General features: G+C 49.7%; 1 protein-coding gene across 1 annotated transcript; it reads left to right on the top strand.

Moving 5' to 3' along the window:
* Positions 1–5364: 5364 nt before the first annotated feature.
* Positions 5365–12672, top strand: PPIF (peptidylprolyl isomerase F). The gene is made up of 6 exons (XM_002756229.7): positions 5365–5642; positions 7066–7096; positions 7665–7753; positions 9488–9584; positions 10316–10391; positions 11676–12672. Exons 1-6 carry the CDS (start codon positions 5448–5450, stop codon positions 11809–11811), a joined length of 624 nt encoding a protein of 207 aa, XP_002756275.4. The 5' UTR covers positions 5365–5447; the 3' UTR covers positions 11812–12672.
* The last annotated feature ends 12565 nt before the right edge of the window (positions 12673–25237 follow it).

Genomic DNA, 25237 nt, shown 5'->3' with positions numbered 1-25237 from the left:
TCTCTAGGGTGAGAAGACCTAGTCAGTGGGAGAGGACACAGACATGGAGTCAGCCAGGCCTGGGTTCAAATCCAGCTTAGCCACCTGGTGTCCATCATGTGGGGACCACAGAGCCTCCCCTGCAGAGTTCTTGTGAGGACTACATAGGATCACAGCTCTCAATCACTAAACACAGTGTCAGGCTAGCTGGAAGAAAAGGCGGCATGGAGGGGATGATGACTGGCACAATCCAGCTCCGAGGCGCCACTGAGAGCCCACCTGCTGCTGGAGACACACAGCCAGGTGAGTTGGGAAGAATTGCACTCTCCACTTGGCTCTAGTGTGACCTTGGGCACATTAGTCACCTGTCATGGCCTCCATTCCTTCATTTGTAAGGCAGGGACAACAAGCTCCACTTTGCAGGGTCACCCTGAGGCTCAGAATGACATCTACAAAGTGCAGAGCCCGGCATGGAGGTATAAAGTAAGGCCCTGTCCCCTTCCCAGAGGCCAATAGGATGCCACGGTTAGACCCAGCTCAAGCCCTCCCAATGACGACTTTCTCTTAGCTCCTCTACTCTCCCAAGCTTCATTCATTGTCCCTCAGAGGCATGAGATAGAAATAGCCAGCCCATTCCACATCTTTACAAAGACAAGGAAGTCCGGTCTCCCAGGCCAGTTCTTCCTGACTGTGCCTACAAACTCCTTGCCAAAAGCTGGTGACACAAGCTTGCTAACACAGCAGATCCAGGACTGGCTATGCAAGGAGCCCTGGGATCTTCTGGGAGCCCTGGCCAGGGTGGGGTGCTATGGATATGAGTTATCTACTGCACATGGCCAATGACCCAACACTTAGTGGCTTCAAATAACAACCATGGATTATCTTGGAGATACCCCCAGAAGGCAAGCTCTGTTGAATCGTGAGTTGCGGGGGACTGTGGCCAGGCAGGTTGTGTGAGAGCCCAGCAGCTGAGGGTAAGCCACACCCTGCCGAGCTCCACCCTGCCATGCTGGCTCCCCTCTCAGTGGCCTGCAGTGACCCAGATCACACAAGTGACTTTTTTTTTTTCTTTTCTGAAACCAAGTTTCACTCTTATTGTCCAGGCTGGAGTGCAGTGGTGAGATTTCGGCTCACCACAACCTCCCCCTCCCAAGGGTGAGGTTGCAGAGAGAATCAAGCAATTCTCCTGCCTCAGCTTGATTCTCCTGCTTCAGCCTCCCATGCAGCTGGGACTACAGGCACCTGCCACCACACTCAGCTAATTTTTGTATTTTTAGTAGAGACAGGGTTTTGCCATGTTGGCCAAGCTGGTCTTGAACTCCTGACATTGTGATCCACCTGCCTCAGCCTCCTGAAGTACTGGGATTACAGACATGAGCCACTGCACCTGGTATGAGTGACTTTCAAAGCCCAGCTAGACTCCAGAGGATAACTTTCCCCATCTTCCCCTTGCGGGTCTCTCTCTGATCACTCTGCCCACCACCTCCCTGGGCCTCAGTGGAACCTCCCTTCTCTGCCTCTGCCTCCCCATCATGGTCTGTTTCTTAGAAGCCAGCAGAGAGAAGCTAATGCATGTACTGACTTCACACAGGCCATGGGGACACCCCCATCCCCAAAGGGTCCCACAGCAGCCCATTAGCAGGGTCTGATGGCTTTCTGAGTTGTAGGGAACCTCTCTCTCAGTTTCCCTGCCCATGACAGATGCTATCCTGGACCTGAAACCCTACTAGTAGAACCAGACAGATGAAGTCCATGGCCTCATCCTACCTAAGGACCAGTGTCTAGGCTGGCAGCACAGGTGGTATGACCCAGTGACTGGCACTGACAGTGATCTCAGCCTTCATGATATTTAATATTATAGAAAACCCACCCCATGCCCACAGTGGGGCTACCTGACCCCTGCCCCTCCTGGAGGGCCTCTCCAGGACACCTGTAACTTTGTGCTCACAACAACCACCGCGTCCACTCCTGCCAAGCATAGGGCCACCGGGGAGAGGTTCATTCCGCAGCTCCACCATCTCAGGGCACCATAATCTCTTGCCCCTGTCTTTGTCCTTCTGAATCCCCAGGGTGAAGCTCAGGGCCCAGCACACAGTAAGTGTTCTGAAAACATGTCTGTTGCGTGAACTCTGCAGAAAGGGCCCTGGCGAGAGTGAAGAGAGGACCTGACCACAGTCCTGATACTGCCCGCTGTGGGGCCTTGAGCCACTCTCCATCCATCTCTGAGCTTCAGCCCTCTCACCTGCACAGTGGAAATCAGAGCTTCTAAACTACCAGCCCAGAGTCCTCATCTAGTTTGGATATGTTGTTTACAGCTCATTCAGTGTTTAATTTTATTTTAAAATTAATTTTCAAAATTTGAAAACTAGATTTCTGTAAAACTTAACGTCTTCAGTTTTTGTTGAAATATGAGAAAACCTGGATGGCTTGTGTGGACCCATAGTCCCGTAGACAACATTTGGCTGGCCTGGGCAGCAGCTGCCTCTTTACCTGGAACATCCATTAGCTGTTTGGATACAGAGCCACCGACCCTCGCTATGTCCCTACCAGCTTGCACCACTCGTGTATCACCTGCCTGGTCCCTGCAGGCATCTGAGTTTGCAACCCCTGATTGAGAATCTGAGCTTAGGACAAACTGATTGTTTTTTTGGGTTTGTGAGGCCTAGAGGTGGTGTTACAGGATTCCTAGGTGACAAAACCCATCAGCACCCTGGATAAAACACCACATGAGCTGAGTGGAGAGAAACACTGCTGTTTCTGACGATGACACAGTCTATAAATAGCCTCGGAGCCAGGTGAGTACTAACACCTGCCTGATGTCACCTGGGCCCAGAGCCCTCAAGAGCTGGGCATGTGTTCAGCTCCTGGCTTAGTCTATGGACTGCCCCTCTTCCTAATGCCACTGAGAATGACACAGGAAGGGATGACATCATAGCTGAGCCTTTGGGGAAGGTGGACTTTTCTCTGGCTCAGACAGGAGGTAGTGATGATGTTTGATTTTCCAAAGAGAGTGGAAGGGGTAACATGAATGAAAGAAGCTGGTTCCCAGTTCAGAGTCCTAAGCATGGAGTCTTTGCACTACTGATGGCTCCCCAGTGCTATCCATCAATGTCAGACCTCAGCTGGGCCGTCAGAGTCCTCTGAGATGGGGTCCCCACAGGCCTTTCAGCTCATGTGCACTAATAAAACCACCTCCCTAGTCCCAGAGCACCAGAGCCCCCTGGCTAACCCCGCGGTTTCTGTTTGATTGTGTTGTTTGCCCAGGCTTATCTCTCTTGCCTCCCCACCCTGTCCCAAGGACAACTCTCATGGTGAGAGTGAGAAGGGTTTGACATGCAATAATCCTGATTGTGAAGTCAGACACACTGGTCCCAGCTCCAACCGTCTTGGGCAATTCACTTCCTGTTTCTTGGGGGCTGGCTTCCCCATTTGCAAAATGAAGCTGCCTCTCAGCCCAATGAGCTCACAGCTGGGAAAGGACTCTGAGAACTGAAATGGACAAATGAATGTAGGCAGCACTCCCCTGGGGTAGGGCTGCTCATGCTTCACCAGGATGGGGCATAAACTGAGTTCCCCTGGGAGCAAGCTTAAGAAACAACAGGGTGTGCTGAGCTGCCTGCTGTGGCTGAAGGCCCTGTAAGCTCAGGGCCTGGAGCTGGCCGCAGAGAAGCCTGGGGCCTTAAGGAAACCTCATGGCAAAGCACATGGGGTGATTCCTCTCCTCTGCTCTCAAATCCACAGGATGCACTGGTAGAAGAGGGTCTGGGACATGTGCTGAAGGCTCAGGCAGGCTCCCCACTCAGGTCTGCTCACCTCAGGGCACAGTCACAAGAAAGGAGGGGCTGCTCCTTAGAGCAGAGTGAGGCCCTATTCTAGGCTGGGACCTGGAATGCATCCCACCTGGGCTTCACTGGGTGCCTAGGCCCCTCCTAGGCCAGGAAGCATAGAAGGGGGATACGAACTTCCAGAAGCCAAGCTAGCCAAACTTCCAAACTGCCAGAGGCCAAGCTAGCAATCTCATGAAGCAGGGACAGTGCTCTGACCTCATGAATTTGCTTGGCTAGCATTTTGCTGCCCTACCGGTTCCTATGAGCCAATTCAGGATCTGGGGCAGGTCAATCCAGAGCCAGTCCCTGCTCAAGCCCACCTGCCTCCAAGGCTCAGCCCCACCCCTTTCTCTGGCCACTCAGGCCTCTGAGGCCACTGCTCTCTGAATCTCAAACCCTGAGAAAGGTAGTCCAGACTCTGTCCATGACAGATGCCCATAGGCACAGTACTTAGTTGACAAATCCATCTCTCTCTAGTTCATTTTATCCTAAGAACAGACCTGGGAAAAAGGCAGGGTGAGGAGCGTGATCACACCCCCAGATGGGAAACTGGCCCAGAGAGGCCTGGGAACACTGTGCAAGCTTGCAGCAGGACTCTAGGGCTCCCTAGTTCTAGCCAGTGCCCTCCTATGTCCGGGCCTCAGCTTTTCCCCTGGGCACAGTACAAGTGTTGGGCCGGATGCTCTCTCAGGTCCATGCCTCGTGTCCATTTATTGCAGGCTTCCCACCACCTCGCAATGAGGATGGCTCTGGCTGCTGGGAAGCCTACTCTGGGTACATGGGGTTTAAACGCTCCTGCTGCGGATGTCCCCACTGAGTCCCCTCCCAGGGTGCATGCTGATGGGAGGGGCAGGTGGCGGTCTGAGTTAGCATCTGGCAGAGCCGTGGGGTTGGTGGGGAGCTGTAAGCGTGAGTCCTAGGAGGTGGGAGTCAGACCCAGTCCTGGGGAGGGCTGGGGACCTGGAAGGAGCATGGCAGGCCCAGGCTGCGTTTTCAGTCTTGCTGGAAGCAGATCTGGTCCCTAGAAACAACTAGAGACAGGCCCAGGCCGAGACAGGCTGCGGGGCATCATGGGAAGCGTCTCAGCTTACCTCCTCCCTCCTGTGCCTCCGGCTCACTAATCCCGCTTCTCATTTCACCTTTCTCTAACCCTCTCCGACTGCAGGACCTAGGGCGGCAGGGAAGCTATTTGGCCTGAGCCTTACCTATAAAGGGCTCAAAGGTAGACTTTTGTTATTATATTCAAATTGCAGCATGTAGACGCTCATATTTGGGAACTAATTATGTTTTAGCATTTTTCCTTTTTAAAACCATCTGCTGGTACCTTCATAAACATGGAACTAGCATCCTTTTGCCGGGTGGTGTCTGTGCTCTGGGTTCTCCCGGCCTGGAGGCGGGAGTGTTCCAAAGCAATTCGCGCCTCGCGGCTCCACCGGCTGGCTGCGCTGCCCGCCGCGACCGGCAGGGGTCGCCCACGGACAGGCCTGGAGGAGGCGGGACTGGGGCGGGGCTGCGAACTCGGCCAGGCGAATAAAGGCTGCGGCGAGCGGCCGCCCGGGACTCTGCTTTCTGGTCGCGCGCGACCTACGTTTCGGAGTTCTGTGTTCTCCCCGCCGGTGTCCCGCCGGATCCGCGCCCACGATGCTGGCGCTGCGCTGCGGTTCCCGCCGGCTCGGCCTGCTCTCCGTCCCGCGCTCTGTGCCGCTGCGCCTCCCCGCGGCCCGCGCCTGCAGCAAGGGCGCCGGCGACCCGTCCTCTTCCTCCTCCCCCGGGAACCCGCTCGTGTACCTAGACGTGGGCGCCGACGGGCAGCCGCTCGGCCGCGTGGTGTTGGAGGTGAGACCGCTCGCAGGGCTGGCCTGGGCGCCGGGCACGGGCTCGGGAGAGCCCTGGGCCCCGGGCGCGCTGGGTGAGCTTGGATCCCCCGCTTGCTGGGTTCTGGGCCTCAGTTTCCCTGTTTCTGAGAAGGGGCGTCAGATTGGTCTCTTCCGGCCTCCTTCGGAGCACTGGAGCGAAGGAGACAGGGAGGGAACGTGTGGAGGAGAAAGCTCAAGGTCAGATTGCAGAGGGGAGGGACCAGCACCCCCGGGCCAGCCCCGGGAGAAATGAGGGGCTCCAGGAGTCTTCAGGGGCTCAGCCTAGACCTGAAGCTCTGAGGTGGGTGTTGGGGGTCTTGGGGTAAGAGTTGTGGCTCACTCGTTGTGCCACTCACGTGGCAGCCCTTGTACAACGTGGAGCACGCCCTGACTCTGGCCCCGCCACCGGGTCAGGCTTACACTGGGGGGCTGGAAAATGAAACTAGAGGTGTTTTCCAGCAGTAGTGTAGGCCCAGCAGGCCTCAGGCCTTGGCCACCTGGTGGACCTCTGAATGCCCCTCCTGCAAGTCGGGACACACTCACACAGTGTGCCCCCGAGCCTCAAGCCCTGCCACCGTCCTTGGGGTCCACACTCAGCACCTGCCCTGACTCTTTCTTTGGGCCCTTTCTAAAGCAAAATAAGAAAGAGTCACCAGGGTAACTTTAGAGGGAAAGCCCTAGTGGAGGCTTCCCGCCGGCCCCACATTGACAGCAGGGGACAGTTCGTGTTGACTGGCCCGTTTCCGAGGGAGCCCTTGATATTTCTTGTTGAGTCTCAGTTACTTCTGGAAAATAGGGACACCCTTCCTGCTTCCATTTGGTTCCAGGGTGGCTCTTGCTGCTTTGAGGCTAGAGGCTTGCTGGGATGGGGTTTCAGCCTTCCCTCCCCACACCTTCATGCCCCTCCCTGTGCCTCAGTTTCCCTTCCCCCAATTGAGGAGCTGAACTGGCTTCTACCTAAGACCCGCCTTGTTGCCCTTGAGTTTCTGATGTTTTGGGCCCAGATGTGGGAGCACTTCCTCTCCCTGGGCCTCAGTTTACCATCCCCAAATTGAGGAGCTGGACCGGGTCCTACCTTAGACCCGCTCTGTTGCCCCCGAGTTTCTGATGTTTTGGGCCAGTGTGGGAGCACTGCCAGCTGTGTTCCCAGAAGTAGGCCAAGATAGCATTGTCATCTCTTCTGACAGATTAGGGAAACAAGGCCACCTCCTCCAGCGCTGGGTTCAGGAAATGGCTCACAGAAATGATAGGGCTGCCTCCCACAGGGGTTGGCAGTAACAGAAATGGAATGGCCACATGCTTCCACCTCAGCCTCTTGGCAGCTGCGGTGGGTGCTGAGAGATACCCACCTTCTCCTGCCTCTCCAATGACCATCCTCTTTTGTCCCTCTTCTCTCCCCACAGCTGAAGGCAGATGTTGTCCCAAAGACAGCTGGTAAGACAGGGCCTGGGCCTTCTGAGATGGGTCTAGAGGGAAGGGGGCCAGGCAGGGCAAGGTGGGTGGAGTGGTGAGAAGAGTTGGGGCTCACAGATCCCTGATGGATGGGAGCTCCATGTGTGGCTCAGACACTGGGTGCTCTGGGGCAGCCCTTATGTCCCTATGTGGGCCTCATCGTTGGCTCTGCCCTCCTCTTTCATAGTAGCTGGGAGCCTCAGAGCTGGTGGAAGGCACATGTAATAAATTTCCCAGAGACTTCCCCCTTCCTGGTGCCCGATGAGGCAGGGTGATGCACAATCAGTGCTTGAGTCCCTGCTCCACTGGTGCTAATACAGCCGTAAACTATACTCTTGTCACAGTGCTCAGGCACTGAGGTCAGGGCAGGGGAGTGACTGTGACTTGTTCAGTTATATAGCGAGTTGGACAGAGCCGACCCAAGATGGTGGACCAGGGTCTTTATCCCCCCGTTCACTGCTGGGGGTGTAGCAGGGATTTTGGCTGGAACAGGTATGACCCTGGAATTGGGGCCTGGCCCTGTTGACCTGTGTCTCCCTTCGACCCTCAGAGAACTTCAGAGCCTTGTGCACTGGTGAGAAGGGCTTCGGCTACAAAGGCTCCACCTTCCACAGGGTGATCCCCTCCTTCATGTGCCAGGTAAGGTGGTTTCTCCTTCTGTAAGAGGGCATGAGAGCAGGAGCTGCCTTGTGGGTGTATGAAGATGCCTGGTGTGAGGAAGGTGCTGAGCTGGCCAGCTGAATCGCTCTTTGGGCCAGGCTACCCTCCCTGTATTCGCCCTGGATCCAGGCTTCACCGCACACAGAGGCCCAGCTCCAATCCGATGCCATTCCAGGCCAGTGGCGGGCCCTGCCCAGGACGCTGGGAGATAGAGCCTATCAATAGAGGGCTGGGTTGGGGGATGGATGTGCCTGGGGGTGGCCCTGAAGGCTTTGAGGAGCCCGCATATTCCAGTGGTCTCTGACCTTGTCCCCTGCCTGCCCCTGAGCACTCGTGTGGGAGATAAGAGAGGGAGAGAAGAGGAGGAGGCGGAGGAAGAAGACGGGTCCTGCGCGGGAACACACATGCCAGAACTTGGAACTTCCCTTCCGAGGGAAAGGCATTATTCTTGGGAAGTGCATGTGTTTTTCAGTCATGTGTCATGCTCAGTTTTCACAAGCATTGGTATTGCTGTGTCAGGTTTGTGGCCAGGTGTTGGCAGCAAGAACTTCCTGGGGGTCAGGACTCAGGTGGTGTTGGGGGTGGTCCTCTATTATCGAAGACCTTTAGGATGAGGGATTGGGTTTCCTGGGCAGGCAGAGAGCCTGGGGGCAGGGGCATGGCTATCGTGACCTCTTTGAAGACATTTCCGCCTGGAATTCTCTTCCTATTCCCTCCACCTGATGGGGTGGCTGTCATCGTACCGTGATAAGTGGCAACAGGTTGGGGCTGGACCTCTGGTGTGCAGTGAAGCCTGGATGTGGGGTGAACTCAGGGAGCACAGGCCTGGCCCAGCCCTGAGGCTGACGGTAAAGCAGGAGCTGAGGCGGAATTCCTGAGCCAGGCTGGGAACTCCAGAGCTGAAGGGCTCCTTGGTACAAGGCGGTGGCACTGGGAGGCCAGGCCAGGCTCTTGAGTCATTAGTGTCTGGGAGTACCTAATGGATACTTATGGATGTTTTATCTGAGCTGGTCAGGTCCCCTCTCTCACCCAAGGATCCCATCTCAGGAAAACAGCAGCCAGCCATGGCCTGGGCTGGGAAGCGCTAGGCATAGGGGCTGCTACTGGGCTCTTCTGGCCCTGGGTGCCCCATGCAAGTTTGGCTTGGGCTGCCTGGGCCTTAGCTGAGGCTGAGGAAGGATGCCAGCCCTGGGCAGCCTCTGTCCTGGGTCTGCAAGGGACAGGGAAGGTGCTGGGCTGGGTAAGGGGCAGTGTGGGGACAGTGAAGGGACTAGGCATGGGGAGCTGGTCTGGATCAGCTGCTGGTGCTCCACAGACTAGGTTCGGGAACCGGGGGCCGGGTGGGGGTGGTCTGGTCGCTTCCCTGTTGCCCTTCAAGGGGAGTGGGTTAAATTCAGGGTCACTAAGAATCATCTCAGAATGAACTGATAGGACTTAATAGTCCTTTGAAGATTACCTAAAAATTTGCTCAATCAAAAAGTAAGTCATTTGGAAACAAAGTTAGTTACTGTGACAAAAGATATTTAAGTTTTATCTTGTTTTTTGCTTATTTTCCTTATTAGCTCTTATTTCATTAGCTCTTATTTTATTGACCCCTTCATCTGAGGGGTGCTAACTGGGTGGGCTTGGGTGGGCTGGGAGCTGCTGCCAGGGCCGGGGCCATGGCCCTGCCTGCTCCATGGCAGCCATTCAGAAGGTTCTGTGTGCTCACAGGCAGGAGACTTCACCAACCACAATGGCACAGGTGGGAAGTCCATCTACGGAAGCCGCTTTCAGGACGAGAACTTCACACTGAAGCACGTGGGGCCAGGTGAGTGGGGGCCGCCTCTAGGGTGAGGGTCCCTGCAGCTCCTGCCCGGCCTGGAAGCCCCAGCAGGCCCTGGGAGGCCACATGCAGTCACTGCCCAGTATCTGATGAGGCTCCTTCCTTACTGCAGCACTGCAGGCCATCTCAGCATTTCTGGCTTGTTGAGTTTCCCTAGAGTTTTCTGATCTCTCAGTTCAAAAAGCAGGGTTTCCTTTAGGAATCTTGCAGGAGAACCTTTAAGCAGAATGGAGGCCCTGGACACTTCCCTATTTGTCCTCTGAGTTTGGGGTTGAAAATTCTAGGTCACTTAGAATTGTTGCAGAATGGTCCTTAAGTCCTTTGAGGATTCTTTAAAATCCTGCTTAGACTAAAAGCAAATCATTTGGAAGCCAGGGTGGTTATTGTGGCAGCATCGTGTCACCTATGAGACCCAAGGTAGAATGTGGAGAAGTCTAGAGGTCAAGGCCGGAGGGCCTGCCCTGGGTCCCACCCCAGCCCTACCACCGAGAGTTTCCACAAGGCCCTGTCTCTCAGGCCACCCTACTGAGACCTAGCGGGCAGCAAAGGCAGACATACCCTGGGGGGCTGATATTGGGCCCTGGTTCTCCTCTTCTGGGTCCCAGGATCTGCAGACTGGAATGTTCCTGGTGTGGTGTGTGCTGTCTGCCCTTTCAAATGCCCTCCCAGGCAGGTGCCTCCGGGGCAGTGTGGCTCAGCCCTGCTTGTTTTTGCAGGTGTCCTGTCCATGGCTAACGCTGGTCCTAACACCAATGGCTCCCAGTTCTTCATCTGCACCATAAAGACAGACTGGTGAGTTCCCTGCCCCAGGCCCTCGGGGAATGCGGGCAACCTTGCCCTGGAGCAGGGTTCGTGCACTTTGAGGGGCAGGCAGTTTACAGCCAGACCCTCTCCTCTGAGTCAGTGGCTCTCTCCCAGGCTGGGTGTTTGTATGAGAAAGAGGAAATTAGTGGAAGGATCCAGGGAGAATCAGGGTTCTTCTTGCTCCTCTGTCATGGTTCGGCTGCCCGTTGTTGCTGTCACCTGGAATTTTCTGTGTGTTCTGCTCACACGCATACATGAAAGGGTTTCTCTACCAGACACATTTGGAAAATGTTGCAAAATACATTTTGAGGCCTCTGGAGGGACTGAGTAGAAGCTCACTTGTGTGGTTTTAACCTAGAGTTTCCCAGGGTTACCTTGACCGTGGGCTGAGCCTTGGCAATGCTGCTGATATTGGGCCAGACATTTGGATATCAGCAGATGTTTTATGAAGCCCCAGTATTATCATGGGCCTGCAGATAGCCACAGGGCCCCTTTTTCAATGCTCATGGATTTTAGGGATGTCCTCTTTCCTGGTACATTTTCCTTTAGGGGATACATTTTTCTGCCCAGAGTCCCAAATGTCCTAGCCCTGGGGCACCTAGGGATGAGCTGGCTGGGAGCTGACTTGGTAAAGCCCATTTCTGAGGATTTCAGGGAGACCTAGGTGGGGCGGACACTAGACGTCTCCAGCCTCCAAGCCTGAGAGATGTGGCCAGCAGGGCTGGGCAGGTCCTTGCTGGCTCCTGCTCTTGGCTCCTTCATGGGACCCCAGTGGATCCTGCAGTTCTGCTCTTGACTGGAAGGACTCCAGCTTCACTGGAGCTGGACTGAGCTGCCTTTTACATTCTTGGACTCTCTGGAGCCAAGGGCTGCCCAGGACTCCTGCAGTTTCACCACCCTCGTTCCCGTGGCCCTTTCCTCATCATTCATGACCGTTAATGTGGTCCCATTTGTATGGACTTCTTTCGTCAGAGCATTTCAGCATCTGTTACCTCCCTGTGAGGAACAAGAATACTCCACTTTTGATTCATGGGGTTACCAGGCTACATGGCCTGAGGCAAGGTCACACGAGTGGCAGAATGTGTCCTGGAAGCCAGGTGTCATCCTCTAGGGTGTATTTGGGGCACTCAGCAAGGCTTGATCAAGCTTTGGGGGTGGATCTAGCTATTAAATGGGGATTCCTTTCAGAGTTGCTGTTTTTGGTAACTAATTCCATAGCATTGAATGACACTGCACCACACTGTTGCCCCCCCGTCTCACCCGTCCTCACAGGTTGGATGGCAAGCATGTTGTATTCGGTCATGTCAAAGAGGGCATGGACGTCGTGAAGAAAATAGAATCTTTCGGCTCTAAGAGTGGGAAGACATCCAGGAAGATTGTCATCACAGACTGTGGCCAGCTGAGCTAACCTGTGGCCAGGGTCCTGGGATGGTGGCAGCTGCAAATATCCATGCTCCCAGGAAGCTGCCTCAGGCTCTCAGCCACGGTGCCTGAAACGCTACCTGTGCTCACTGCACCGTCGCTGTGTGACTGAGGAAGGCTGCTCAGGGGTGCTGGACCTTGGCCAGGACCCACCACACTGCTTCCTAATGCCCACCCTTCCTCACAACCTCATTCTGGGCATCCTTGTTGACATGATGCCACCCACCCCTTGTCAAGCATTGCCTGTGATTGCCCAGCCCAGATCACCTGTGCCTTGGACACAGTGGTGGTGATGGGTTAGCATCCAAGTGAAGGTCTTTTCCTTGACCAAGTCAGTTTTGCCAAAGGGCTCTCATACCTGTTGAATGTTGTCTTTCTAATTGGGATAATTGAATTAACAAGACTGACTTGAAGTGAAGCTGCAACACTAAGTTCCCATGCTGTGGTGCGACCTGAGTTGGTGGCACGGGCCACAGACCCCAGAGCTTAGCTTTTGAAACACGACTCAGGGCTTTTGTGAAGGTTCCTCCAGCTGAGGTCTTTCCTCCCGGTTACTGTGAAGCCCATTGGTTTGCTGCTGTCATTTTTGAGGGAGGCCCATGGCGGTAGGAGCAGTTGAACCTGGGAACAAACCTTACTTGAGCTGTGCCTAGACAATGTGAATTCCCGTGTTGCTAACAGAAGTGGTCTGCAAGCTCCTGTGCTCTGGAGGGAAGCATTTCCTGGTAGAATTTGATTTTTCTGTGTGTTAAAAAAATTCAGTCTTCTGATGATGTACACAAAACATTTCTAGAACATGTATTTGTGTTCACCTTAAATGTGAAAATAAATCCTATTTTCTATGAAAGACTGGTACCTGGTTTTCGGAAGAGGTGTCTGTAACTTGGAGCTGAACTTTACTGAGCGCCCTGTGGCAGGTGCTGTGCTCAGGATGTTCATGTGGATGGTTTCATGTCATTATGCTGGCCCCGCCTTAGAGATGAGGCTCAGACAAGCAACCTTAGCATCCACAGCCTATGCAGTGAACACTGGCTCTACCCTGCATCCCAGCTCCTCCCCTTGGTGCTGCATAGTTGGAATATTTGTCACCAGCCAAATCTCATGTTGAACCCCGAATCTCATGTAATCCCCAGTGCTGGAGGTGGGGCCTGGCAAGAAGTGTTTGGATCATGGGAACGGGTCTCTCATGGCTTGGTGCTATTTTCTTGATAGTGACTTCTTGTAAGATCTGGTCATTTAAAAGTATGTCACCTCCACCTACCCACCTCTTGCTCCTCCTTTCGCCGTGTGACATGCCTGATCCCCCTTCACCTTTGGCCATGGCCGTAAGCTTCCTGAGGCAGCCGAGTGGTTGGTCAGGCAGGCAGTTCTCAGAGGAAATCTGAGCTCTTTTGGGGGTGTCTAATAGAATTATTTCTCACTGGGGATCCCTGAGTGAGGTTATGTGCGGTCTCAGGTTGATAGAGTCACTCTGAGGTCATGGTGGCTGGGATTGGGTCATTTGTAGAAATGGACTTTCTGGGACTCCAGAGTGACACTCTCCACTTAGAAAAGGAGACTCACTTAAGGAGTCTGACTGACAGCTCTTGGATGACTGGGTGGGGCACATCCTATTCTCAAACTGTGGGAGCCAGTGGGCAGGGGTGCTCCTCTATAGCGCTGGTAAAAGTGGCCAGCCCGGCAGGTGGCTCATGTCTGTAACCCCAGCCCAGCACTTTGGGAGGCTGAGGTGAGCAGATTGCTGGAGCCCAGAAGTTCAGGACAAGCCTGGGCAACATAGTGAGACCTCATGGGTACAAAAATAAAATTTAATTTAGCTGGGCTTGGTGACATGTGCTTGTGGTCCCAGCTACTCAGGAGGCTAAGGCAAGAGGATCACCTGAGCCTGGGAGGTCAAGGCTGCAGTGAGCCATGATCATGCCACTGCACTCCAGTCTAGGTGAAAAGAAAAAGTGGCTTCCCCTGCTTTGCCCTATGCAGGAGCCTGTGAAGGAAGAAGCTCCTTGAGGGGTAAAAGCGCCAGCTCTCCTTTTGCCATCCAGGAGGAGAGGCTGCCTTGGGTGGGCCTCGGATGGAGAGCATTTCTCAGTGAGTGGACTGCAGAGGCCAGAAGTCATCTCTGTGACCAAGATTCCCCAGAACATGGCAGAGAGAGAAACTCTTGGTTCCACTCTGCCTCCCAGATCACTCAGCCTGTAGAGGCTGTCTGGAATTATACTGCTAACATTATTGCTATTTTATCATATTGTGATAGTTAATTTTTATGGGTCAATTTTTTTTTTTGGAGACAGGGTCTCACTCTGTCACCCATGCTGGAGTGCAGTGGCATAATCATAGCTCACTGTAACCTCAAACTCCTAGGCTCAAGCAGTCCTCCCACCTCAGCACCCTGAGTAGCTGGGACTACAGGCACATGCCACCATGCCTGGCTAATTTATTTTTTAAGAGATGGGGGTCTTGCTATATTTCCCATGCTGGTCTCAAACTCCTGGCCTCAAGTGGTCCCCCCACTTCAGCCTCCCAAAATGTTGGGATTATAGGTATGAGCCACCACACCTGGCCTATGTGTCAATCTAACTGGGTCACAAGGTGCTTACACATTGGGTTAGACACTATTCTGGGTGTGTCTGTGAGGGTGTTTCTGTTTGAGATTAATATTTGCATAGTTAGACTGAGTAAAGCAGGCAATCCTTCCTAGTGTGGGTGGACCACATCCAATTAACTGAAGACCTGAATAGAACAAAAGGCTAAGAGGGAACTCCTCCTGCCCGACTGTCCTGAAATGGAACATTGGACTCACACTGAAATGTTGGCTCCATCAGGGTCTTGAACCTGCCAGCCTTCAGACTGGAACCTATATCAGCTCTTCTGGTTTTCAGGCCTTCAGACTCAGACTGGACCTACACCATCACCTCTCCTGGGTCTCCAGCCTGCCAACTGCAGATATTGGGACTTCTCAGCCCCTATGATCACATGAGCCAATTCCTTATGTTTTTATATCATATATATCTTATGTATATGGTATAAATACATACACATGCTCACACATATTGATTCTGTTTCTCTTACACATTTTGTCTTTTTTTCTATTCATAAAAACAAAACACACTTGTAACAATTCAAATGTTACATAATTACATAACATAGAGAAGTAGCATTGCCTACAATCCTATCACAGTAATAGTCAGTATAGGTTTCTGCATTTGCTTAGCTGCAAAGACTTTCCTAACAATGAAGAAGAAGCTCAATAAACTACAAAATCCTAACTTTTCTTGAGCTCACTGGAAAGGCAACCAGTAAAAAAATACCGAAATACCCAGAGCAAAACCTGACAGAAATAAAGGGAGAAATAACAATTTAACAATAATAGTTGGAGACTTCAATAATGACTTACAACAACTAGATAGAAGATTAACAGGGAAACAGAAGACTAGAACCAAACTACATGATCCAGACGTAACAGGCATCAATAGAACCCTCTGCCTAACAACAACAAAGGGTATCTTCTCCTCAAGCACTCGTGGAACTTTGTCTAGGGCAGGTCATCTGGCTAGACTATAAACAAACCTCTATACATTTAAAGGACAGGAATAATGTGAAGCATGTTTTCCAAGCACAATGAAATGAAATTAAAAGTCAATTGCAGGGAAAATTTGAGGGAACCCATAAATAAGTAGACATCAACAATTAAACAACACATTCCTGGATAAGCAATGAGTCAAAGAAAAAAAATCAGAAGGGAAATAAAAAAATACTTGACACGAATGAAAAAATCAAGCATAGCAAACCTTCTGGGATGCAGCTAAAGCAGTGATTAGAGGGAAACTTATAACTGTAAATGCCTACATTAATGAAGAAGAAAGGTTTCAAATGAACAACCTAGTCTGTCACCTTAAAACACTGGGAAAAGAAGCCAAAATAAACCCAGAGCAAGAAAAAGGAAGGAAATAAAGATTAAGGCAGAAATTAATAAAATAGAGATGGGAAAACTATAGAGAAAAATCAATGACCCCAAAGCCAGTTTTTCGTAGAAACATCAACGAAACTGACAAACCTTTAGTCAGTTTGATGAAGAAAGAAGAGAGAAGACTCAACTTAGTTGAATTATAAATTAAAGAGGGAATATTATTATCCACCTTTCAGAAAGAAAAAGGATTAGAGAGAAATAGTATGAACAATTGTATTGCAACAAATTAGATAACTTACATGAAATGCGCAAATTCCTAGAAAGACACAGACTTAAAAAACTGCCTCAAGAATAAATAAACAATCTGAATAGACTCCTAGTAAGTGAAGAGATTAAAGCAGTAATCAAAATCTACCTGCAAAGAAAAGCTAGGTCCAGATGGCCTCTGGGCCGCATTCCACCAAACACTCAAAGAAGATACCAATTTTTTTACAAACTCTTCCAAAATATGGAAGACAAAGGAACAGTTTTCCTGTTATTCTATGAGACCAGTATTACCTTGATGTAAAAACCAAAGACATCACAAGAGAAGAAAACTATGGACCAATATCTCTTACGAATATGGCCACAAAAATCCCAACAAAATGCTAGCAAATGAATACAGCAACATATAAAAAGAATTGAACATCTTGACCAAATGTGATTTATCCCAAGGATGTAAGGTTAACATCTGAAAATTTATCAATATAATCTATATTATAATTACATAATATATAAAGGCATATAATACAGTTTCAATAGAATAAAAGCAAAATCATATAATTATCTTAATAGAGGCAGAAGAAGCATTCAACAAAATCCAAAACCCTTTAATTATTTAAAAAAAAACTGAATGAGCTTGTAATAGAAAAAATCTTTCTCAGTCTGTAAAGGGCATCTGTGACAAACCTAGAGCTAACATCATACTGGTAAAAAACTGGATGCTTTCTCCTTAAGATCAGGAATAAGACATGTTATATGCTTTTGCTTTTGGAACTTTTTTTTGACATACGGTCTTACTGTGTTGCTCAGGCTGGAGTGAGTGCAGTGGTGCAATCATGGCTCACTTCAGGCTTGAACTTCTAGGCTTAGGTGATTGTCCCACCTCAGCCTCCTGAGTAGATGGAACGACAAGCACACGCCACTACGCCTGGCTAATTTTTTGTTTTTGTTTTTGGTAGAGGTGGGATTTCGCCATGTAGCCCAGGCTGGTCTGAAACTCCTGGACTCAAGCAGTCTATCTGTCCCCTTGGCTTCTCAAAGTGCTGGGATTACAGGCATGAGCCACCGCACCCAGCTTGCTTTTGGAACTTCTATTTAAAATTGTACTGGAGCCTGTAGTTGGTGCAATTAGGAAAAACAAAGAGGCATCTAGTTTGTAAAGGAAGAAATAAAATTGTCTCTACTGTCAGATCTGTCAGATGACGTAATATTTTATATAGAAAAGCTTAAGCGACCTACTATAAATTATTACAAAATAAACTAGTAAAAAAGTTTATCACAATCACAGATATAGGCTCAACATACAAAAAAATCAGTTGTATTTTTATACACTTGCAGTGATAAACCCCAAAATGGAATTAAGATAATTCTATCCACAATAAAATACCTAGGAATAAATTTAGCAACAAAAGAGCAAAAAATATTCTGAAAACTACAAAACATGGTTGAAAAAAATAAAAAAGACCTAAACAAATGAAAAAACATTCCATATTCATGGATTGGAAAACTTAATATAGTTAAGATGGCAATACTCCTCAAATTTATCTACAGATTCAATGTAATCCTTATCAGAATGTCAGATGACTTCCTTGTACAAATTGACAGGCTGATTCTAAAATTCATACAAAATTATGAGGGATCCAGACTGACTAAAACAATCCTAAAAACAAGAATAAAATAGGAGTGCTCACACTTCCTGATTTCAGTAAAGACAGAGTGGTATCGGCAGAAGGATAGATATACAGCTCAGCAGAGTAGAACTGAAATTACAGAAATAAACTCAGACATCTATGGTCAGCTGATTTTCAACAAAGCTGCCAAGAGCATTCAATGGGAAAAGAATAATCTTAACAAGTGGTGCTGGGACAACTCGATAATCACATAGAAATGTGTAAATTTGAACCCTTACCTCATATCATAAACAAAAATGAACTCAAAATAATCAAAGAAGCCTAGAAAACAAAGTAAGACTCTATCTCCACAAAAAAATTAAAACTTAGCCATGTGTGGTGACGTATCAGCTACTCAGGAGACTGCGGCAGGAGGATCACTCGAGCCCAGCATTTTGAGGCTGCCGCGAGCCATGATGGCTCACAGAGTGAGACCCTCTCTGAAACAACAGCAACAAAAATAGACCAAAGACCTAAAAATAAGAGCATAACTACATAACTTTTTAAAGAAAATATAGGGATACATTTTTGTGACATATGCAAACATCATGTCTTACTCCTGATCTTAAGAGGAAAGCATCCAGTCTTTCAGACTTGCCAAATGGTTCATAGATATGACACCAAAGCATGAGCAACAGAAGGGAACAAAAACAGAAAAATATAGATTAAGCCTTCATCAAAATCTAAAACTTTTGTGGGTCTCCCTCATGATGGGAGAAAATATTTGCAAATCATGTATCAGGTTTCTGCTTCTCTGGATTATGCCCAGAATTAAAGAACACAAGTTTTAAATTTTCTTTTGGCAAGCAATCAAGCATCTTCAAAGGAATTTTCCCACATCCCTGTCTTTATGGTCATGATTATGGCTGTACTGGTCAAGTGCTGCTGTCACCTGCTCTCCCAAGGCACATGCTTCTCTTGTCACTTTATTACAGGTGATGTCATAATTAACTATGACATCACTGCATGCCATGGATTACTAACATACCATTTCCCATTGGTAGATATTTTGGAGTCCAAAAGCATAGCAAAGTACATCTCCAAATCTCATCTTGGTGGGGTTATCTTCTGGGACCACTCCTGGTATCGATTCCATATAGTCAGGGTCCAAACAAGAGACAGAAACAACACAGTAGTTTTAACAGGGAATGTGTAAAAAAAATTATTAAGTATAACAGGAGTTTACCAGCTAAAGGAAAAAGAGAATACTGAAGACTAAAGTATCTCTCCTGTGCCCTCCAGCGAAAAAGCTTCATAGAATTCCAGATGGCGAGGGAGAACAGTCACAGTATTACAAACAGGACAATGTAGGGAGGACTTGGAACTAAGAGACAATGGACTGATAATGGTGCATTTTGAGCGTTGCTTTCTTATCCAATCTGGCAATCTCTGCCATTCAATTAAATGTTTATGATTTACATTTAATGCAATTCTCAATATGGTTAAATTTAAACCAACCGTCTTGGTATTTATTTTGTTTGTCCCATCTGACTTTTGTTCTCTTCTTGCCTTCTTTTGGATTGAGATTTTTCTCCCAAATGATTTCATTTTTATCACCACTGTTGGCTATTTGTTTATGTATATATATAATAGCAAGTGTTGAAGAGGATGTGGAGAAACTGGGACCCTCCTACATTGTTGGTGGAAATGTAAAATGTCATGGATATATATACACATTTTAAGAGCTGAGGTCTCACTTTATCACCCAGGCAGTGGCACAATCATAGTTGACTGCCACTTTGAACTCCTAGCCTGAAGAGATCCTCTTGCCTTAGCTTCCCAAAGTGTTGGACTTGCAAATGTGAGCCACCATACTCAGCCTAATTATTCAGTCTATATTTTTAGTGTTTTTTTTCTAAGATTTACTATATATTGTTTAACATATCACAGACTAACTGCAAATAGTATTATACCACCTTACATATTGTGTATATATTGCTGAATCAAATGATTACGTTTTAACTTTTTTAAGGAATTGCCAAACTGTTTTCCAAAATGGTTGTGGCATTTTACATATCCACCAACAATGTATGAGCGTTCCAGTTTCTCCACATCCTCACCAATACTTGGTATTAGCTATCTTTTTTAATTCTAGCCATCCTAGTGAGTATGAAGCGCTACTCCATGTATTCCTGACTTGCATCTGATGACTAATGAGGCTGAGCATCTTCTCATATACTTACTTATTGGTCAGCTGCATGCTTTCTTTGGAGATGTATCTGTTCAGATCATTTGACTTTTTAAATTGGGCTATTTGTGTTTGTAGTGTTGAATTGTCAGAGCTCTTTACATATTCTAAATTCAAGTCCCTTATCAGATATATGACTTTCATACATATTCTCTCATTATGTAGAGTGTCTCTTCACTTTCTTGATGGTGTCCCTTGAAGCACAAGAACTTTAAATTTGGATGAAGTCCAATTTATTTTTGTTTTCAAAAGCACTTTAGGCTTCCATACACTACTTCAAAATTAAAATAAAATAGAATAAAAGTTCCTTTGTGGAGAGATTTGGATATCTTTCTCTTATGGACAGCCTTCAGCACCAGAACAGGCTCTAAGAACTGCAGCCTGAAGTGTGGTCAGATACCCTCATTCCCCTTCCATGAGAAAGCTGCCAGGCCAGGTGCCCTCCAAGAGCACCAGAGGAGGAAGGCGGGTCTGGCCTCAGCCTTCTTCTCGGCTTCAGTTTCCCTCACCAGGCCCTCTTAGGTCTAAGCAGGAGAATCTCAGACTGTTCCTCCCCACAATTGTGCAAGTGCTTACCGGACCGCAGGCCCCAGAGAGCTGTGCGGTCCCCCATGCCCTTTCTAACACTAGCCTAATAATTGTATTGACGATCCCAGGGCAGCCTGTAGGCTCTATTAACTCAACATGGAATTAGTGGAGTTGAGGGGTTGTCAGTGCAAGGGATTCGAGATGGAGCTCAATGCCTGAGTTTGCTACATTGGGACATTGCTGCACTGAGGCCTGGAAGAGCACGAGGAAGTGATCAAAGGTAACAGGAATAGGAAGACAAATTCCACCTGATCTCACTCATTTGCAGACTTTAAAAAGCTGATGTCCTAGAAGTAGACAGTATAATAGTGGTTATCATGCGCTGGGGAAGGGATGGGGAATGGGGGAGATTGGCCAATAGGTACAAAAGTATAGTGAGATAGGAGGAATCAGTTCTGGTGTTTGCTTGTGCAGTAGTGTGACCATAGCTAAGGACATTGTATTGAATGTTTCAAAATAACCAGAATAGAGGATTTTCAGTGTTCTCACTAAAAAGAAGTGATACATGTTTGAGGTGATGAATAAGCTAATCACCCCGATTTGATCATTACACAATGTATGCATGTATCAAAACATTATACTGTCTCCCATATATATGTATCATTAATATGCATCAATTAAAAATAAAAACTGTTTTAAACCCAGTGGCCTGAGGTCTGAGTCAAAGCCTGGTTCTCCTGACTCCAGATCTTCCCACTGTACCAAACAGCAAGGTGATTAAGAAAAAAGATTGGCCAGGTGCAGAGGCTCACACCTGTAATCTGGCACTTTGGGAGGCCCAGGCAAAGGGTCACTTAATTCCAGGAGTTCAGGACTAGGAGGGGCAACACAGTGAAACCCTGCCTCTACAAAAAACACAAAAATTAGCCCAGCATAGTGGCATGTGCTTGTAGTCCCAGCTATTCTGGAGGCTGAGGAGGGAGGATTGCTTGAGCTCAGGAAGTGGAGGCTGCCATGAGCCGTGATCAAGATTGTGCCACGTGTGCATCCCAGCCTGGGCAAGAGAATGAGACTCTGTCTCATAACGAAGAAAAGAAAAGAAAAATGATTAACTTGTGAAAACAAGAATACTTCAAACCCTTCAATAAGGAATTGATAAGTGTGTTAACCAACAAAGGAATACAGAGGAATACAGCTATTAGACACATGGGAAAGGTCTCTGTGTTAACAGGGAAAGATGATGAGTCAAAGCAGGATATGGAACAGCCTGTCAAGCATAATCCATTAACGTACACAAGTGTACACACACACGTACACATACGTGCACACGCACACATGCACATTTTTATAAGCAAAAGACTATGGCAGGACATGGCCAAGCTCTGGACAGTGCTGGTCTGGGGGATGTTGGGCTACTGGGAATCTCATACCCTGCTTACTGTCTTTCTGAAAGTTTCCTTTTCATATTGTGCAGGCATTATTTTTATAACCAAGGGCGAAAATCCTAATCTTAGCACTTGGCAGGTTCATGAGGCCCAGGTAGCGCTGTACTGGGGAGGTCAGGGCTTACCTGGGACTTGGGAGAAAAAAAAAGGCCCTTTCTGTCCCCTGCACTGGTTGCCTGCCAGCAGAAAGTTGAAATTCTCAGTTTTGGCCACCAGGGGGCAGCAGGAAACTAGCTGATTGCTGCAAGAGGCTTGAACGCTGGAGAATTCAGAGTGAACGAGTTTGTTGGGGTGGGGCAGGGAGACCCGTCTCCACCATTGTGCGGGGCTGTGGTCAGGTTCCCAGGGAGAGGATGACCAATTACATGCTGGGCAAGGGTCCTTTGCCTCAGCACAATAAGGAAACTGAGGCAGAAGGCCAGTTGGAACTGGACTAACAGGGTGTGGGTGCCTGGGGAGGGGAGGTGAATGTCCTACAGGATAGAGAGAGCCAACATACCCAAGTCCCTTCCTGGCTTCTCTTTGCCATCATGTCAAGGTGAAGATTCCAGAAAGCATGGCTCAAGGCCTGTCAAGTGGAGTCAGAGATAGAAGGATCTCGGGGCCTATTTAGAGAAGTGGCCATCTCCCTCCATGACCAGTGCAGCAGCTAACAATTCCTGAGCACAACAAGTGTGCCAGGGGCTCAGCCACTGTATCTCAGCTCATCTCAAGTGACCCTGAGGTAGGTAGAAAGGCATTAGTGTCTCCATTTTACAAGGGAGGAAACTAGGCTCAGAGAGGCAAGGTGGCAGGTGCATGAGGTGGCTTGAGTAATGGTGGCTGATAAGTAGTGAAGGTGTCACCTAGATGCCAGCCCCTCTGACCCCAGAGGCCTTACCCAGGATGAGAGCGGGGAAGGAGATCAGGTCTAAGCAGGTGCCATGGTCCTCAACTTACAAGACAGGACTTGGACGCCAGGTTCCCCCACTGATCTGCGGGAGCTGAGTGTGGAGGGCTGTGGGGCCCCAGCTTTGAGTGCTTCTGAGATGGGGCAGGGGGAGGGTAACTGGCCTTAGTACCGGGCTCCAGGAAGCTGTAGGGCCAGGCATGGAAGGGAAGGAGGAGCAAGTGTCCAGGGAGAGAGGGCACAGGGTCCTGGCCTGGCTCGATCACACTGGATGAAGTGGGGACAGGATCAGAGCTGCCCTTACCCCCTGGAGCTCCTGAGAAGTTACCAAGGAAAGAAGTGGAGGGAGGGTTGGGGCTCCCTTGGGTTCTGGCTTCCACATAGGCCTCCAACAACCATGGGGCTGGCCCTAGATTGTTCATGCATCTGAGCTACTATGGGAAGATTGGCAGGCCAGGCTGGGCAGTGGGGAGAGGCCCAGGATGGAGAGAGGGGGCTGAGGGCAGGCCAGTGGCTGCCTGGCTGTCTGGGAGGGCAGTATAGCAGCAGGAAGCAGCAGGACGCAGGGGTTAGGCCTGGACCTAAAATACCCCTGGGATTAGGGGGTGGGAGAGAGGTTCTGGGAGGGGCAGAGGGCTCTGCTACTTACTTTGACAAGTCACTCAGCCTCTCTGGACCTCGGCTTCCCCATCTGTAAAATGGGACTCCTTGTAGTACCCACCTCCCAGAGCTGCTGCAAGGACCAAAACCGGTGTGTGCGAATCACTAGCACCGTGGCTGCCACACCAGCTGCTGACTGGATGCTGACAGGACTCATGCGCTTGTTTACTCCACATTTAACCTGACCGTGTGCCAGGCCACACTGGGCGCAGGAGACTGGCGATGAAGCAAGCACGAGTAGCCCCTCTAGAGGAGGTAGCCAGGACGGTGGAGGGCGCTGCACGGGATGAGGACGTGGGGGGACCCGGCTCCCGCTCTGCCTTGGGGCATCTCCTCAGCCTGACTCACCTTTGGGCTCATCTCCTGCCAGGAGCAAAAACAGACACGAAAGCAAAGAGAGCAGTACAGCCGATCCCAGGTCCCTCTCCAGCCCCTATTCCAGGTTGTTTGAGAGCAAAGCCCAGGCACTGCCTCATTTCACCCATAACTGCTCCAGAATGTAAGAGACAGAATATTTTTCACATGATCGCGATGCCATTATGACACTGAACAAAATGTAAATTCAACTGCATCAACTGTGAGAAGGGACTTTTGCTGACTGAGCTGGGCCAAGGGCAGGGCGTGACGTCGCCTGCCTACCTGGGTTCCTCAGCCTGTGGGAAGGACTCAGGGCCTGTGGGGGAGGAGATGGGCAGATTCACACTGCTTTCATTGCCTTCCTGGTCAGGAGGGGCCCCATCCTGCTGCATCGCCCTTCCAGCTAGAGAAGGGCCTCAGGACCGTTGCCCCTAAGGGACTCTCAATGGGCTGCGGCCGTGTGTGTTTGTGGGCTGTGCATGTGTGAATACGTGCAGGCTTGACTTTGCAAATGGGTGTGTGTATGAGGCCGTGAACAGAGTATGTGAGATGTGTGTGTCAAATGTGTGTGCTTGTGAGATGTTTGTGTGTGAGTGCACGTGTGAGATGTGTTTGTGTGTGAGAGTGGGCATGTGAGCTGTGTGAGTTCACGTGTGAGATGTGTGGGTGCACGTGAGATGTGTGTGTTTGTGTGTGCGTGTGAGATGTGTTTGTGCATGTGAGATGTTAGTGCACGTGTGAGGTGTGTGTGAGTGCACATGAGATGTTTGTGTGTGTGCATGTGAGGTGCGTGTGTGCACATGTGAGGTGTGTGTGTGCATGAGGTGTGTGTGTGAGTGCGCATGTGAGATGTTTGTGTGCGTGTGCATGTGAGATGTGTGCGTGTGAGATGTGTGTGTGCATGTGAGGTGTGTGAGTGCATGTGTGAGATGTGTGTGTGCATGAATGTGTATGTGAGATGTGTGTACACATGTGAGATGTGTTTGTGAGTGTGCATATGGGGTGTGTGTATGTGAGTGCATGTGTGAGATGTGTGTGTTTGTGTGTGTGTGTGAGAGGTGTGTATGAGTGCGTGTGTGTGCGGGCACGGGGAGCAAGTGGCCTTGAAATCTCCTTGGGATCCAGCCTCTGGACAAATGGCAGGGGAAGTGTGGAGAGGGGCCTTTGCACCCAAGGGCAGCCCGTTCCCTGCTCCAGCCAGAGCTCTAGGGGAAGAGCCGACACACCTGTCTCTGGAGAGATGGCAAGCCTTCCTCGGTCTTAATTCCCTTCACCTGGGGTGTTCCCTGCACCTTCTCCCCACTTCCAAGCACCTGGCAGGCTCACAGGAGGCAGCCACTGGAAGGGTGGAGTTCTGATGCCTCGCCCTGGGTTTACCAGGCAGTGGGGAGGAGGACCAGGGTGTCAGAGGGCAGGTGGGGGGCTGATTCCCCAGTGCATCGTGGGTCCCAGGCCTCGATCAGAGCTCTGGGCCAGGCCCCAGGACACACTGACGGACAGCCATTTG

The sequence above is a fragment of the Callithrix jacchus genome, chromosome 12 (assembly GCF_049354715.1).
Source record: "Callithrix jacchus isolate 240 chromosome 12, calJac240_pri, whole genome shotgun sequence".
NCBI classification, from domain to species: domain Eukaryota; kingdom Metazoa; phylum Chordata; class Mammalia; order Primates; family Cebidae; genus Callithrix; species Callithrix jacchus.
The sequence above is the reverse complement of the archived record's forward strand: the minus strand, read 5'-3'. Positions and strand labels throughout refer to the sequence as shown.

Coding starts and splice junctions, on each gene's coding strand:
- PPIF (XM_002756229.7), top strand. CDS start 5,448: ATGCTGGCGCTGCGCTGCGGTTCCCGCCGGCTCGGCCTGCTCTCCGTC. Junction 5,643..7,065: donor TCGGCCGCGTGGTGTTGGAG/GTGAGACCGCTC, acceptor CTCTCCCCACAG/CTGAAGGCAGATGTTGTCCC. Junction 7,754..9,487: donor TCCCCTCCTTCATGTGCCAG/GTAAGGTGGTTT, acceptor GTGTGCTCACAG/GCAGGAGACTTCACCAACCA.